The following is a 17,243-nucleotide window of genomic DNA, read 5'->3' on the forward strand; positions in this document are numbered from 1 at the left end:
CCCTCTCCGGCGACACCCACACAGCCACTCCCTACCCTGGGCACAGCTAACGTTGGTCACTGCCAGAGCAGCCTGAAGGCAATCAAGTGCGAATGGAGCACGCAGCTGTCCTCTGGTGGTCTTCCGGACCCCAGTGCATTTGGGATGGACGGGAGGGTGCCAGGCAGCGAGCACCAAGCCCAAGCAGACAGCTCCACGGTTCCTCAGGCCGCCTAGCCGGCCTCCCTGACCCGCTGAGGAGAAGGTTAGCGCCTGCAACTTCCCAGACCATCATTAAGTTGATTATCGTTACAGAGTGTTAAAGCCCGAGCCGGGGTGACAAGTGCAATCCTTACCATGTTCAGCGACATCCGGGGGGACGGCCGAAGCAGGACGGGAGTCTGCAGCCCCAGCAAATGAACACAGATTGTGCAGTTCCACCACCTCCAGCAAAAAATCACTCCCGCACTGTTCAAACACACTCGTCAAATCTGCCACTTCCAACCTTCCCTGGTGGAACAGGACCAGCCACCGAAATCACTCTATAAACATGGACTGAATTCAGCCTCGCAGTGTCCTGCTGCAGCAGGGAAGGAGAACGCCAGCTTTACAGAGGGGCGGGGAGGTGATGTCCTGAAGGTTAAGTGACTTGCTGAAGGCCACAGAGAAAGTCGGTGGCAGAGCTGAGAACACGAGCCCCAGGTGTGCTGTCCGCCTCTCCTCTACCCTTACCACAACAGCACTGCCCAGAGAGCAACGCCTGTCTCCAAAGCAGAAGTGTCCAAATCTCGTGGCCAGGAGTCTGATGCTCTACCCGGACATTTGAGAAATCCTCACTACCGCCCCCCTGCCCTATACAATTCCACGTAGTGATGCTGCCAGAAGAGACAGACCTGAACCAAAATCCTGCCCCAGTCACACCTGAGCTTTGGGAGGGCTCCACTGATGGCCAGCCCCAGTCCATTACAGTCCCAAGGGGACCCTTCCCAGCGACCTTCAGCAAAGGACCCGGGTCCCAAGCCACAAATGGGACTAGTGACTGGGTGGGAGTGGGGCCAGGGGGGTTGCTCAGCTTAAGACAGGCCTGGCTGCCAGGGAGCACTATACCCCCTACTCTGAAAACCAGCCCTGCTCTCTGCAGGTGCGGGACTGCCACAGTCGGCCACTGGTGGAGGACAGCCGGCTTGGGCTCCAGCTGCAAAAGCGTGGTGGAGGCGTTTGAGCTCCGACTCTGGGATCCCACAATGACAAAAGGGGGCCAGAGGCCAGTCTCCCTCCCGAGCGAAGCATCTCAGCTGGCATTCGGCAGCCCAAGCCCCGTGTGCCCAAGGCAGCAGACACAGGCCAGCTGCAGGCACTTCGTGGCACTGCAGACTTCTAGTCCCCCGGCTTAAACATGCAACCAAACTGGAGAGCAATGGGGCCAGAGCTATCCACCGGAGAACAGATCCCGTTGTAACGCAAAGTACGGAAGGACAAGGACGTGGGAAACAGCACCACCAACTTCGGCCATGGCCGGCCACGCCCACAGGCCACGGAATTCTTTAAAGGGATTTAAGCTATTTGGCTCCTGTCTGCCTTTGCACAGGAAGGTTGGCGGTCTGCTGCCAGGGAACAAGGCGGGGGTGGGGGGTAATAAACAAACGGGGGCAAACTCCAGCCTGGCTCTCCCCAAAATACTAAGGCTGCAAGAGCCCCAGCTGGAAATGAAGTGAGGCGAGAAAGCGACCAGACACCGGGCAGGCATCCCAGGGATTAATCAGAGACGTTTAAATGAGTGGAAGACCAGATTCCCCCCCAGCACTTCATGCAAGATTAAATTAATTACAGGACCGGGGATCCTAAACTAATTCTGCTGCAGGCACATGGCAGGCGGAGGAGGTTGGGGGGGCGGGAATATGGCTGCCTCCCGCTCTGCTCTCCCAGCCTGCCAAGGGGGCTTAGCACAAGGGCAGGCCAGCAGTCTCCAGCCTGCTGCCGGGGTGCTAAGAGTCCCCGACTACCAAGGTCAGATGCCGTCCCAGAGACACAGAAGTCTTGTCTCCTACGCCAGGCCTGTCTGGCCGCTCCCCCCAACCCACATATGCCTCCTATCATTCTGCTCCACCAAGGCCTCCATTTGTCTCCTTCCCACCCTCCTAACTGCTCCCTCGACACCCTGCCCCACCACTGCCCTCTCCTCTGGCCGTCCGATCTCCTCCGACGACACCCCACCGACCAGCAAACATTCCAACCTCCCCGGTCCCGCCCGGCTGCCCACTTCCACCCAAAGCAGCCTCTCATGGGCTCTCGCCATCCAGCTCCGGGCAACTGGGACTGGGCCCAGGCGCTCGCAAAGACCACAGAGACGCTGGAAATGCAGCCGGGGCTGGAGAGCCACGGAGAGGACCGCCTAGGAAGGTAACACTGATGCCGGCTGGGAAGCGCCTTCTGTTATTAAGTTTTTCCAGCAAGGCCAGCTGGGAATTCAGCTGCAGGTCACCTCCCTCAGCAAAGGGCCTCCTGGCTGGTTCGCCACCCACCTCAGTCCCCTGCCTGGATTCCAGGGGTGGTTTGGGTGGGTTTCCCCCTGTTCAGCCCTTTGACTCAGGCTTCCTACACATCTACAGGGGGCCTAACATCATAGGGTCTCAACCCAGACTGACATCTCCAGCTCCTGGCACACTGTAAAGGCAAGGCCTGCTAAACCCAGGGTTGAGAGTTCAATCCTTGAGGGGGCCATTTAGGGACGGGGAGCAAATAGATGTCATGGATGGTGCTGGGTCCTACCAAGAGGGCAGGGGACTGGACTCAATGACCTCCTAAGGTCCCTTCCAGTTCTGAGGTGTGCATCTCGATAAGGCCTGGCTGCACTGGCAGCAACGGGTATTTGAACCTGCCACCTCTTGATCTTAGAGGGCAAGAACCCACCGCCTGACTGCAACCACCAGCTCTGGTGGCCAAGGCTGTAGCAGGCTCAAAATATCTCCCCGTATGGCCCAGCCAACTCCCTGCAAGCACCTCAGGGCTGAGCTAGGTGTGCACCAGAGCTGGCAGTGTCATTTCCACCCCCCAGGAGATGTACCTGAGCTAGCAATAAGAACAGCAGCGTTGCCACAGCGGGAGGGGCTAGACACCCCAGCGTGCACCTAGGGTCTCAGATAAGCAGCTGAAAGGGCTGGCCATGCTGAGCCTGGGCGGCTGCTGCCAGCACACTGGTGCCAACGCAGCCAGAGCTGGTACGTGGCTCCTTGAGCTGGAAATTACACCCTCCAGCCACCGTGCAGAACTACACACAGTGCAAACCACGGATGGGCAAGATACGGCCCACGGGCCGGATCCGGCCTGCATCTGACCCACATAACATTTATATTCCACTGGCAGGGTCACTGCAGAGGCTGGGAGCAGCGAGCCCAGAGTCCTTTAAATTGCTGCTATTTCAAAAGCTCCCAGCCCCACAACTACCCTCCACCTGGCGGGGTTCCTGCAGCTATTGAAAAAGCCCACAGTTCTCAGCCCCCACTGTTACCCTGGCAGTGGCATATAAATAGCATGTGAGACGTATCCAGCCTGCAGGCCATATGCAAGTGTTAGGTGGGCCACATGGGGCCCGTGGGCCATATCTGGCCGACTCCTGCAACAGGCGACAAGTTTGTCACTCATAAGAAAGATGTGCCGCCGCCGCCCCCCCCCCGCCCCCAACACCTTTCCAAAATTTGTGGAGTGTCCCCGCCACCGGCAAAAATTACTGCTCATGCCAGGTCGAAACAGATAAAAGTCAGCAATAAAACTAGTTCTCCTAAATTTAGTGATGGGAAACCCAGGCACACAGAGGGTAACAATTTGTAAACGTTCCCGGAAGACACCTGTGGCAGAGCCAGGAACTGAACCCAGAACCTGAGACCCCCAAAATTTCCTCCAGAAACGGTGCCCAAAATACCCTGGCCCCTGGAACTGCTCATAGGAGCCCCACTGAGCGGCCTTCAGCACCGAGCCTACACGGTCAGCCAGACTGTTTCTGTGCTGTACCCTTCTAAATGCATCTTTTATTGCACAGCCAGCGAGAGGGTGGTGACGGCACATGGAATGAACGGGGAAAAGAACCAGCTGCTGACAAGACTGAGTGACAACTGTCCATGTGCTGGCTGCAGAAAGGGTTTGTGCTGAATGGTTACACCCATGCCTAACCATCCATCCATTGCCGATTATTAGTATTACTTCTGTGAGAGTAGCTCTGAGGTCCTAGCAGAGCTCAAACTCCTGCCGAGCCAGGTGCATGCGCTAAGAGAGCCCCTGCCCCCAAAAGCTGCTCACTTACATATATATGACTCAACGGGGGCGGGGGGGAAGAGAGTAAATATCCATCCCATTTTACAGATGGCAATCCCAGACACAGAGGCGGAGCCCTGGCCTCCGGTCAAACAAGGAGTCTGGATCATAGCTGGGAGATGACCTCAGCGCTCGCAAGTCCTACTGTAACGCAGCCTAGTAACCACATTGCATCCCTCTCCCCACAGGGCTACGGCCTCCTCCTGGGATGAACAAAACAAGAGGGCCGAGCTGTGTCACAGGCCGCAGCTGCGAGACGTTTCAAGTTCTCCAGGATGTAGCAGGCCATACGGGGCACTCAGCTCTGCAGAATGGCCCGGCCCGGTGCACCAAACACAGGCAGGGAGTCCGCAAGACTCATCAGCAGCATTCCCGGTATGCTAAGCGTTTGGGCAGCTGCCCAGGAGAGATTCAGGCAGCGCTCAGCCGGGCAGCAGAGTGCCCACAGCAGGTGCTTCTCTTGGTGGTGTACAGCCACGCACACTTGGTGCACATAAAATTCATTCCACCCACGGAGAGGAAAAATTAAAGGGTGCATTGCTCTTCAGGCATCACTTTATGGTCTATACCTCTAACATCCCCCATCAACTCACGGGGTTAAGCCGTGAGCTGGGTTCTAAACGTCCCTATCAGAGTCGCTATGGCCACTCCAGCCACAGTATTTACTTTATTTGTAAGCCTGGATGGGTGGGATCCTCTTGCCACACAGCTGAGCCTGCTCAATCCCTGGTTCTTCTCCATAATGCTGTGGGCTTCCCTCCCAGTTCTTTCCCCCACAACTGCCTCTCCCCTGTCTCTTCCCATCACCTCTGTGTCACACACCCAAGCCTTGGGCATTCTTTGGCTGCCAACTCATCCGTTTCAAAGGCACTTCACTTTCAAGTTCCCGGGCATCTTTGAACCTGAAGCTGAAAGGTAAACTCAAGGGCTGCGAAACCAGGCTGGTGTGAAACACACACACACAGGCTGTCACCTGGATCCCAGCTGAGCAACTGCAACACACATCAAGTCAGGATAACCTTCATCTTAACAACTAACAGCGCCTCCCAAAGATCAATGTAGTACAGAGAATTATTCCGCAGAAACAGCTTTCTGTTCCAGGAAAATTCAGGAGTGCACAGATATACACATAAACACCTCCCCCCACCCCCCTGTTCTTGGTTTAGAATGAGGTTAAGCAAAATTCATTTTTAATAATTTTGATGAATAATATCAATGCTCATTTTAAGCCTTTTTTTTCAGCTTTACTCAATATGTATTCATTTTACTTTTCCAGTCCCACAAAATTACAGGAGATACAGTCACATACTGGGTGATATTAGATGCTGAGATTCAAAAGGTTACAGCCTTATAAACCCTTTACGCACAAAGCAACAAAACATACAAAGTGAATAGCCTTAAATCAACAAAAGCCACCTGGTTTTACTGTTCGTTTGCTAGTCCGTTTGTAACAAGCCTAACCCAAAAGTCTAAGTTGCCGGATTTTGACTCTGAACTCTCAAGCAGCATTTCTCTCACTCTGCCTGTCTGTAAATTTTGGTTATTATTGATACAATATTTACTGACATACACTGATAAAAAATTTAAAAAAAAAACATATCCTTCCACGTCTCTTCACAACATGCTTCCCTCTGGCTGCAATCTGTCAGGTTTCACCAGCGTTAAGTTAAATATAACCCTCTAGATAAACCAAGGCTATCTGTCAAATGCAAAGCAGAATACCAGGGGATCACAAACATTCATGACACTCTAATCTCCTAATCCAGCTCAGAGTCAGGCCGCCTGTGGATTCACAAAAGAGCAGCTAATGCCACCAACCACCACCTCGGCGGTAAAGCTTGGCCCCTGCGTTGATTTACTAATGAGGCTGTTGTAAGCAGGACTACGTGCGACTTTAAAAAGTACCACCAGCACTCGGATCATACACAGAGGCCAAGAGCTCAAAGTTTGCCACTCTGCCTCGGAAAGGTTGCTGACCCCTGCTCTAATCCCTGCCCATATACACTCAGACCTTTGTGACCAGCAGTAATTTTTCACGGGGGGGCCACTCCAAGAATTTGGTAATTAGCGAAGGACCAGATTCCATTAGAGGAGGAGTTGTGGGGTCTGGGATGGAGTTGGGATGCAGGAGAGGGCTGTACCCAGTCCAGGGCGGCTATGAATAATGGGTGCAGAAGAGGATTCGGGACTAGAGGAGGTGTGTAGGCGGCGGTATGGAAGCAGGGATGCAGAGTGATTGAGCTGTGACCTGGTGCATGAAGGGAGGTTGAGGAAGGGGGGCTGGCGTGCTAGAGGCAGGCTGCCTGCCACGTCCCCTTGCACTTTTCAGAGTAGCCTCTGAAGCAAGATCGTACATTCTCTGTATGCTGAGCGCGCTTGGAGGGGACGGGGTTTTCGTATGGTGCCTGCCATGCCAGCAAGGCCCCATCATCCCCCATTGGCTGATCTTCAGCCAATGGGAGCTGTGAGATTGCGCTGCAGGCGGGGGCAGTGCACAGAATCCCCCGCCCCCAGCATGCAGGGTACACATGGCCCCTGCAGCCAGGCCACTTGGAGTCCACCCCCTTGACCCTTTCCTATATATTCTTAACTAACTCCTCCGCCGTGCTTGGCCAAGGCCCACCCCTACACGAGCGCACGACAGAACCCATATCCAGCTTGCGCCTGTCTTTGCACCTGTTACTTCACAGTCCCCTGAGAAACAGCAAGAAGTAACAGCTGGGACTTCGACTGGAGAGACGAGAGCCATTAAGTCATTTTTACGAGACTGTAAGTGCATGCGCCGCACGTCTGCGATGAGATTTAATTGGAACTGGTGTTTTTAATGGAGACATTTAATATCTTATCGATGATTTTAAAAAATCCGATTTTTTTAAAAACATCTGGTTTTGGTTGTTTTTTTTTTAAATCATTGATTTTTATCCACCTTGACTCATACACATTTGGTCCTTTCACAGGGGCAGGGCCTAATGTGAGCGGCACTGCAAGTCTGGAGGCTGTTACATCTGCAGCAGAGAGCCAAGCCCACTCAACCCCACAGCCAAAGAGCTGAAAGGGCTGCCTCTGCGGGATGAGTGACAGGCAGGACAGAATCTGCACTAAAACCACCCTGCGGCCTCCGCCCCCAGACTACTTCCTGCGTTGTGACCGGCTGTACACGGTTAAATATGGGTCCTGGGCTCACAGAGGTTGGGAACCACGGCCCTGGGGCGTAAGAGCTCAAAGACAGCTGCTGTAACAACTACACTGCTGGTAGGTAATCACAAGAATTTAGAGCAGCTTGGGAGATTTTTATTTAGGGACATCAGCCCGTGTCCAAGCACAAGAATGCCGCAATAGCTAACCGACATGCATGTTAAAAGACAACCAGAAGTCCTGTGGCACCTTACAGACCAACAGATATTTTGCAGCCTTATGCATATTTTGGAGCAGCTAATGCTACCAACCACCACCTCAGCAGGAAAGCTCTGCCTCCTAATTTATTTACGAATGAGGCTGTTGTAAGGAGGACTATGTGTGACTTTAAAAAGTATCACCACCGCTCAGATTGTACATAGAGGCCAAGGAGGTCAAAGGTTGGCACTCTGCCTCGGAAAGTCTGCTGACCCCTGCTCTAATCCCTGTCCAAATACACTCAGACCATTCTGACCAGCAATAATTTTTCACAGGGGGCCACTCCAAGTATTTTGTAACTAGCGAAGGACCAGATTTCCATTAATGGAGGAGGTGTGGGATCTGGGATGGGTCTTATGCTCCAAAATATCTGTTTGTCTACAAGGTGCCGCAGGACTTCTTGTTTTTGAAGGTACAGACTAACTCAGCTACATCTCTGAAACTTGACATATATATTAATAGGTTTGAGGCAAAAGGACTCGTAACCTCCAGGAAAAGGCACCCCAGCATTAGCAAAGTGAGCACAGACAAAGGAAAAGGGGTGACCCCCTACTGACCATGCGTTAGGCACAACAGCATCGGTGTGACAACCTATAAAAGCTACGTCCCATCCAGCCTGCGTGCTTGGAGAGAAAGAGGCGGCCCCTGGGAGATGCCAGGATGACGACCATGGGTGATGCTGATGTTGGCGAGGAGCAAGATGGTGCAAAACAAGCTAACAAATTAGTAAGAAAGAGCTGAAGTATATGGAGGCTCAGCTCCCCCTGCATCATCGCCACCTGCCTTGCCAGGGTGGAGTGTTTGTGAATTTGCTAACAGCATAAATAAATCGTTAGAAGTGTATCACATAAGTCTTGCAACTCTGTGCACCAGGGCTCCCAACTCAAAGCTCACAGGACTGGGCCTGAAGTCTGCACACAGAATTCACGCCCCCTGCAGATCTCTTTGCTTCCTAGCAGAAAAATGACAGGGAAGCTGCAAGAGCAGTCATACATCCCTCCTTGGTAGTGCAGGTGCATTACTTTGGTACCTGAAGCAGCTGGAGGAGACCTAAATCACTGGTGCTTAGCACACAGCCCTATCCACTCAGCCACACTGCCTCCAATTCTGCCTCTCACTCTACTTCTCCTCACCTATCTGCCAGACACCCACAAGGGAGATGCAACAGAGTGATAACTGTTTGCAGACAGGCTCAGTGCCAAGAAGTGGTTTTCTTCTTGAGCAAGCACCAGCCAATCTCTGTCAGAAGCTGGCATCATCTGGGCATTGACACTCCTTGCCAACAACTGCCTCAACATCTTCCAGATGACTTTCACCAGCTTAGCAAGGTGTGGACCCTTCCTAAGTAGTCATTTCTCGTTTCGTATGCGTGCAACGGATTGCTCTTTCCTAAAGGGAGTACTGTGCATCTGTCCTTATCGGACTCCATCCTCACAACCTCAAACCACTTCTCCAGGGCCTTTTGAATTACAATCCTATCCCCCAAAGCACTAGCAATTCCTCCCAAATTGGTATCGCCCACAAGCTTTGTAAGTGTCCTGTCTAGGCCATTATCTAATTCGCTGAAGATACTGAACACAACTGGTCCCAAAAACGGAGCCCTGCAATGAGGGGATGGCATGCACCCTCAGCAAATTTGCGGATGATGCTAAGCTAGGGGGAGAGACAGATGCACTGGAGAGTAAGGATAGAGTCCAGAGTGACTTGGATAAATTGAAGGATTGGGCCAAAAGAAATCTGATGAAGTTCAACAAGGAGAAATACAGAGTCCTGCACTTGGGAAGGAAGACTCCCAATCATCGCTACAGGCTGGGGACCAACGGGTTAAATAGTAGCAGTACAGCAGAAAAAGACCTGGGCATTACAGTGGATGAGAGGCTGGAGGTGAATCAACAGTGTGCCCTTGTAGCCAAGAAGGCTGACAGCATATTGGGGTGCATTAGGAGAAGTGTTTCCAGCAGATCTAGAGAAGTTATTATTTCCCTCTGCTCAGCACTGGTGAGGCCTCATCTGGAGTATTGCGTCCAGTTCTGGGCCCCCCAGTATAGAAAGGATGTGGATGCATTGGAGCAGGTTCAACGGAGGGCAACGAAAATTATTAGGGAGCTGGAGCACGTGACCTATGAGGAGAGGCGGAGGGAGTTGAGCTTATTCAGTTTGTAGAAGACAAGAGTGAGGGGTGATTTGATAGCAGCCTTCAACTTCCTGAAGGGGAGCTCTCAAGAGGATACAGAGAGACTGTTCTCAGTGGTGACGGATGGCAGGACAAGGAGCAATTGTCTAAAGTTACAGAGGTGGGAGGTGCAGGTTGGCTACTAGGAAAAACTCTTTCACCAGGCGGGTGGTGAAGCACGTGAATGCGTTGCCTGGAGAGGTGCTGGAATCTCCATCCCCCGAGTTTCTTAAGTCCCAGCTTGACAAAATTTGAAAAAATAACCCAAATTACACGTACTACATGATGGGGTCAAATTTAGCTACGACAGATCAGGAAAGGGATCTTGGAGTTATAGTGGATAGTTCTCTGAAGACATCCACGCAGTGTGCAGCGGCAGTTAGTAAGGCAAATAGGATGTTAGGAATTATTAAAAAAGGGATCGATAATAAGACAAAAGATATCATACTTCCCCTATATAAAACTATGGTACGCCCACATCTCGAGTACTGCGTGCAGATGTGGTCTCCTCACCTCAAAAAAGATATATTGGCATTAGAAAAGGTTCAGAAAAGGGCGACTAAGATGATTAGGGGCTTGGAAAGGGTCCCATATGGGGAGAGGCTAGAGAGACTGGGACTTTTCAGTTTGGAAAAGAGGCGATTGAGGGGCGATATGATAGAGGTATATAAAATCATGAATGGTGTGGAGAAAGTGAATATAGAAAAATTATTTACCTTTTCCCATAATACAAGAACTAGGGGACACCAAATGAAATTGATGGGTAGTGGGTTCAAAACTAATAAAAGGAAATTTTTCTTCACACAGCGCACAGTCAACCTGTGGAACTCCTTGCCCGAGGCGGCTGTGAAGGCCAGGACTCTATTAGGGTTTAAAAAAGAGCTTGATAAATTTTTGCAGGTCAGGTCCATAAATGGCTATTAGCCAGGGATAAAGTATGGTGCCCTAGCCTTCATAACAAGGGCAGGAGATGGATGGCAGGAGATAAATCACTTGTCTTCTGTTCTCCTTCTCTGGGGCGCCTGGCATTGGCCACCGTCGGCAGATGGGATGCTGGGCTTGATGGACCTTTGGTCTGACCCAGTATGGCCATTCTTATGTTCTTATGTTCTTATGTAAGTCCTGGCTGGTATGATTTAGTTGGACTTGATCCTGATTTAGGCAGGGAGCTAGACTCAATGACCTCCTGAGGTCCCTTCCAGCCCTTGGATTCCATGTATCTATCAACCCCACTCATCATGCCCTTCCAGCTTGACTGTGAACTATCAGTAACTATGCCTTGGGAAGGGTTTTCCCACCAGTTATTCATCCACCTTATAATAGCTCCTTCCTGGTTACATTTCCCTAGTTTGTTTATGACGAGGTCACATGAGATGGCATCAAACGCTTTACTGAAGTCAAAATATAGCCTGCCTACTGCCTCCCCCTATCCACAAGGCTAGTTCTGTCAAAGAAAGCTATCAAGTTGGTTTGACATGATTTGTTCTTGACAAATCCATGTTGACTGTTACTTATCACCTTATTATCTTCCAGATGTTTGCAAACAGATTCCTTCATTATTTGCTCCATTATCTTGCCTGGTACAGAAGTTAAGCTGACTGGACTGTAATTCTCTGGGGTGTCCTTCTTTCTCTTTTTATATCTGAGCACATTTGCTCTTTTCCAGTCTTGTGGAATCTTTCCCACCTTCCAGGACTTATGGTTCAGATATCTCCTCAATCAGCTCCTTGGGTATTGTAGGATGCCTCTCACCAGGCCCTGGTGATTTGAATTCACCTAACTTGTCGAAGCAATTTTTAACTTCTTAGAACATAGAGAATGCCAGTGAAAAATGGGTTGAGAATCCAATCACCACCAACCTTCCTGGAGAAAACCGATGCAAAGTACAGGCTGAACCTCTCTAATCCGTAACTCTCTCTCAGCAACACCCATAATCCAGCATGATTTTAGTCAGCTGGATGACCACTTATCATGGGTGTGGCCAAGTTTCCCCACGGTCCCACAGAACTCTTTTACAGACACCAATCCTAGCTCTCAGTGTTCTGTGCTGTTCTTTAGATGTAGTTTACCCGAAAGGTCTTTTAAGAGCCCAGTAAGCAGTGGAAGTGTTGGTAATGCTGCTAGACAACACTGACCTCCCGTGGTCCAGCAAATTCTCTTGTCTGGCAACGATCATGTCCCCAAGGGTGCCGAATTACAGACCTTCAACCTGCACTTACAGGATCATAGAAAGACTATCAGGTCGATGCTCCATGCGCAACACACCCATCCAGCCTGTAGGTACACTCAGTCCAGGAAGTAACGTTATCGGATACCACTTCTCCGCACATCACACTCATGAACCCAAAGAGGGATGTTCCAGGTGAGAAATGGTACTACAGCTATTCAGCTGCCCAGTCTACTTTGCCAAGGCAAGACTTACTAACCCTATCCCAGGACTCCAAAACGCCAGAAGACACCACCGCAATCATCCAGGAACGTCTCACGCCACTGACAGGCATCCAGCTCATACCATTAGCTCCTGAGCACAAAGCAACCATAGACAGGCCCTGGCAACCGCTATCTTCATAGGTCCCTTTATGTCACTTACTGATGGGGGTAGGCCTTGATGTAGCAGGACTCCATTTTGGGGTGATAAATTCGAGACACCTGGAAGACGGCTGATCTTCCAATGGGCCGAGTTCCTGCTACTCTCCTCCGAGCCACCTGTAGGCAGCACAGCCACTGCTCTGCAGACGTGATAATGAGGGTGGTGGTTATACGGTGAGCACTGCTGTCGTGTTCAGCCCTGTACCGGTGCAGCGGAAAACACAGCACTTCCTGTCTATATCACACATTAGAAAGCAGCCTGCGCTTGGACGGGCCAAATTGCCGGAGTGGCCATAGTTACAGGGGGATGGTCTCCCCCTGGCAGCCAGGAGGCATTCTGGCCTCCGCCTTCAAGGCTCTCCACTGTGGAGCCCACGTTAACTTGAAATCGAGGGCCGGCCCCTCGCCTTCCAGCTCAATGCACCCCACCTGGGGATCTGACTTCTCAGGGCAACGCAACTAAGACCGACTGCTTCGCATTTGGCAAGTCTGACACCTTTAGCGTGGGGCCTAACAGATCTCAACAATCTCACGCGTGACAAAGGGAGTTTGCCCCCCGTGGCTATTAAGGCCCACTTAATTTACATCTTCCACTGGTCCTGTGAATGACAGGTGACTCCACCCCCTCTTCCCCTCCTTTTCTCCCTCCCCCACCGTACCACACCTGGATTCCTAGTCTCTGCTCCAAACCAGAAGAAGAGGGTCTCACCCACGGCAGCTCATCACCTAATCAATAAAACTGTCGGTCTCCAAGGTGCTCCAGGACTGCTTGGTTTTTTGTGATGCGAGTCTAACACGGCCACCCCTCTGAGACTGTTCTTGCAGTCACTGGGGCCTGGGAGCTCTCTGGGGCTCTGAATGCCTTATCATTGGAACGTCCAGCACCTTGCCCAGCAGGGACCCGACAGGAGTCCTTCGGGCCTACGCTGACCCAGCACCAGGGCAGAATGGCTGCACATCAACCCGTTCGCCTGGCCCCCGACTTCCCAAAGGCGTACAGGTGCTGGACCAGGCTGCAGCACTGGCTCTGAGCGGATTCGATCCCCTGCAGGGTCAGTTTCACGGCTCCCAGCACCACCCCCCCACCCCCAGCTCTAAGCACGATTCCAACAGCCCTGCAGAGGCCTGGCACGTGCTCGACACACACCGCAGGCTGACGGTGAGTTCAAGATTCCTCCAGACATTTGCTCCCTGCTGGGCAGAGAACGACAGATCCCCAGGGAAACGAGCGGAGGTGGGTGCACGCCGGAGGACCGAGCAGGGACAGAAGGTGCTGACAACCGCCCGGAGCAGTTCCCCCAGTGGAACCGCACTGAGTTACACCAACGCTGGACTTGGCCCCACACGACTGCTCCGTCCAGCCAGCACTGGCGATGGTGGCAGCTGCTGCCAGTTGCCGTGGCAACCCCATCAGGCCTTTCTGCAGCCAGCAGCAGCAGCGCTGCATGGAGGTGTCTTGCACAGAGTCGCCAGCTTCTGCACAAGATGCTGCGTGGGAGCTGCCCGCCTACGGACCAGGCTTCTGGGCGTTGAAATGGGGGTGGCGTGAGGGAGCCACACTTTACATGCCATTGCCCCGGCCTTCCTCTAAGATATGGTGCAGACACCCATTCCAGCACAAGGCCCTGCGCGTGCACTGCAGAACTCCAAGGCCGCCAGGCAGCAGCCAAAGCACCTACCCTCGTACTCAGCACCATGGTCCGAAGGGGGACGGAACCCAGCGCTTCCCGGTCAGCACCTGGCAGGCAAAGACCCCCCTAATGAGTGCTGGGGGGGCCTGCACTGTCCCCCTACAGAGCAAGAATAGCTCCAGGATAGGCCTTGCCTGCAGCCTTCATTCCAATTCTTTCTCAAAGAATGCTGCAACCGAGGTCAAGGTTACAAGAGTGCCCTCTTCTGCCCACCCAGGACGTACCGTTCGCTTCCCCCTCCACGGCATGGATGGAGGGATGAGTTTTGCATGCAAGAAACAGATCTCCTGGGGGTGGGAAGAATGAGATTGCAATGAGAAGGACACAGCCAAGCCGGATCGATACACTAATTCTGCATGCAGCATGTGTGGGGCTGTATTTTCCTGGACTGGGGAAGGCTATTAAGAAGGATAAAGAACTCCAGAGAGGCACAGCACATGCAAAAATATACGCCCACACGCCCTGGCTTTTGAAGGCAACTGATGAGTAGGGGCCGGGCAACACATAGCATGCTGAAGCATCACTGGACAGGTGAACTCGGCCTAAGGAAGCGGAGCAGCAGGTGGCTGCTTGGACCTGGGTGCGTTTTGTATGCAGGAGGCCAGGTGCAAGCGACAGCAATGTGAGAGCGCTGAAGTTTTGATGGATGGGGGAGTTTTGCAGACAGGAGGCAAGGTGCATGCGGAGGTCTGCTGTCCGATGCCTGGAAGAACAAGGATTCCGCAGCTGCACGGCGTGGGTGGGTTTTACACACCAGAGGTGAGCAGGGCGTTCTTGAGAAGGGAGCAGGGCGTTCGTGAGAAGTTACACAAATACAGCACATTACGCGCATCGGCAAGCTTGGCCTGGTGTGTGTAAGTGGTTGCGTTGGCATGGTGGGCAGCACAAAGATGATACACAAAGCAAATGCCTAATCCAAATCTCACACTAGCATAAATCACAAGGAAACCCATTGGCACCACTAGAAATACACTAGCGTGCAACCTCTATAAACCTATATAAAGCACTAGGCCCCCGTAAATGAATAGATATGGACCAATTAACTCTGCTTGTAGTCAGTATGGCCTATGGTCCACTTCATCCAGAGCACAGATACAGACTACAGAGCATGCAGCCGTGTGGATGGACGTGAGAGGGTTGCACATGTGCAAGCACAAGTGTTTGGGCGCAAAGAGGACACAAACAGCCTGATGGGAAATGAGGTACTACTGAATATTTTCCCACCACGCCGGGAGAGGGATGAACCTTGCTTGGATGAATACAGAATAGAAACAAATGACCCCCAACCTGGATGTAGCTACCTGGTGGAAGGGGAGTGTCGCTCAACAAGCACCCTGCCCAGTGTTAGCACAGGAGGTGCAAGTGCAGGTGGTTACAGACCCGTTACACCGCGTAGGAAGAGCTCTGGGGATGTAGCTTTGGACCGAATTAACACAAACGACACATGACAGAGGCCACGTGGCTGTGGCCATGACAGAAGGAAGCGCCAGGCGGGGGGAACCATGCATGATGCTGGCCAGCTTCATGGCTGCTGCATGCCAGAAGGGACATGCATGCAGCTGTCTGGGGGTGCAGCCAGCTGGCCAGGTGCATGGCTGCCGTATGCAGGAAGGGCTGCACATGTGGCCCTTGGGGGGGACATGGGGCCGATGTATGTAGCCCTTTGAGGACGGGTAGTCTGCTAGCTAGCTAGCTCTCTCTCTCTCCATGCATTGCTGCTGCATGCAAGAGGGTCACGCCTGTGACCTCAGGGAATGCATCACCGCTGCCTGTAGCAGGAGTCCTGCCTGTCAGCATGTGAGGGTGCAAAGTGCAGGCTGCTGTGTGCAGTGCCTGGCTCTTTGTGGGGGTACAGGGCTGCTACATGCAAGGGGGACCATGTCTGTCCATGTGCAAACGTGCAAGTGCAGTGCTACCTCATGCAAAGGGGGGTGAGGTTGCTACATGCAGGGAGGGGGGCATACCCATTCCTATATGGGGGTGCGGGGCTGCTGCATGCAGGGGGCTGCTGGGTGAAAGGGGGGGAGGGTCCTGCCTGTTCCTATGTGGGGGTAAAAGGCTGCTGGATGCTGGCAAGGCCTGTGGCTTCTGCATGCAAGGGGGGCCCTGCCTGTCTATGTACAGGGGTGCAATGGTATTGCATGCAGGGGTGCTGCATGCAAGGGGGGGGGCCTTGCATCTCCCCGCGCCGGGGTGACAGGCTGCTGCGTGCTGGCAAGGCCCATGCCTGGTGCATGAAGTGGGCCCTGCTTGTCGCTCTGTGGGTGTGGGGCTGCTGTGTGCGGGGGTGGCCCTCCCTGTCCATATGCAGGGTGCAACACTGCAGCCTTCAAGGAGGGACCAGGGATGCTGTATATGGGGGGGCTGCCTGTCCCTATGGGAGGGGGGCAGGACAGCTGCATGAGGGAAGGCCCTGCCCGGCTATATGGGGGTACAGGGAGGCCCCACCCAGACCTACGCAGGAGGGGGCGGGGGGTACCTGGCGCTGGGCTGTGGGGATGCGGGGGGGGGGCCCTGCCGGTACTATGGGGTGTGGGGGGAGGAGGGGCCCCGCCCGTGGGGCGCCGGGGGGGGCACTCACCCAGCACGAAGTAGGGCAGCTCGGTGTTCTCCAGGTCGTCCACCACGGCCAGCTGGCCGGGGAAGTCGTTGCGCACGGAGAAGAGCAGCTTGGGCTCGGCGGCCGAGGGGCTGTGCATGATGCTCAGGTCGTTCTCGCGCAGGAAGGGCAGCGCCGACACCGTGATGCTCTTCACCCGGCACTCCAGCTCGCGGGCCGCCTCCGCCTCCGCCTCGGCCTCGGCGCCCGCCGGCCGCGGCCAGCAGCAGCAGCAGCAGCAAGCGGCGGCGGCGAGCACCGCGCACAGCCGGCCGAGAGCCATCTTGAGCGCGGCGCGGGGGGGGCTGGGCTGGGCTGGGCTGCGGCTTCCCCGGCTACCGGCCTCCGGCCCGCCCGCCGCCGGCTGCCTTTGTTCGCGGCCTCCCCGTGCGTCCTCCCGTGCGTCCGCCCCCCCGTGCACCCCCTCGTGCGTCCCCCTGTGCACCCGCCAGGGCACTCTCTCGTGCGTCCCCCCGTGCACCCGCCCGGGCACTCTCTCGTGCACCCCCTC

At 53.7% G+C, this 17,243-nt stretch overlaps 1 protein-coding gene across 1 annotated transcript in view; it reads right to left on the bottom strand.

Annotated features, from left to right (window-relative positions):
• The window catches only part of ASTN1 (astrotactin 1), a 150,023-nt gene extending 133,008 nt beyond the window's left edge, over positions 1 to 17,015 (bottom strand). The window contains exon 1 of the mRNA XM_075002662.1: positions 16,715 to 17,015. Coding sequence (XP_074858763.1) covers positions 16,715 to 17,015 — 301 coding nt within the window. The remainder of the gene's footprint in view (positions 1 to 16,714) is intronic.
• Between the last annotated feature and the right edge of the window lie 228 nt (positions 17,016 to 17,243).

This window comes from Carettochelys insculpta, chromosome 9 (assembly GCF_033958435.1).
Source record: "Carettochelys insculpta isolate YL-2023 chromosome 9, ASM3395843v1, whole genome shotgun sequence".
Taxonomy (NCBI): Eukaryota; Metazoa; Chordata; order Testudines; family Carettochelyidae; genus Carettochelys; species Carettochelys insculpta.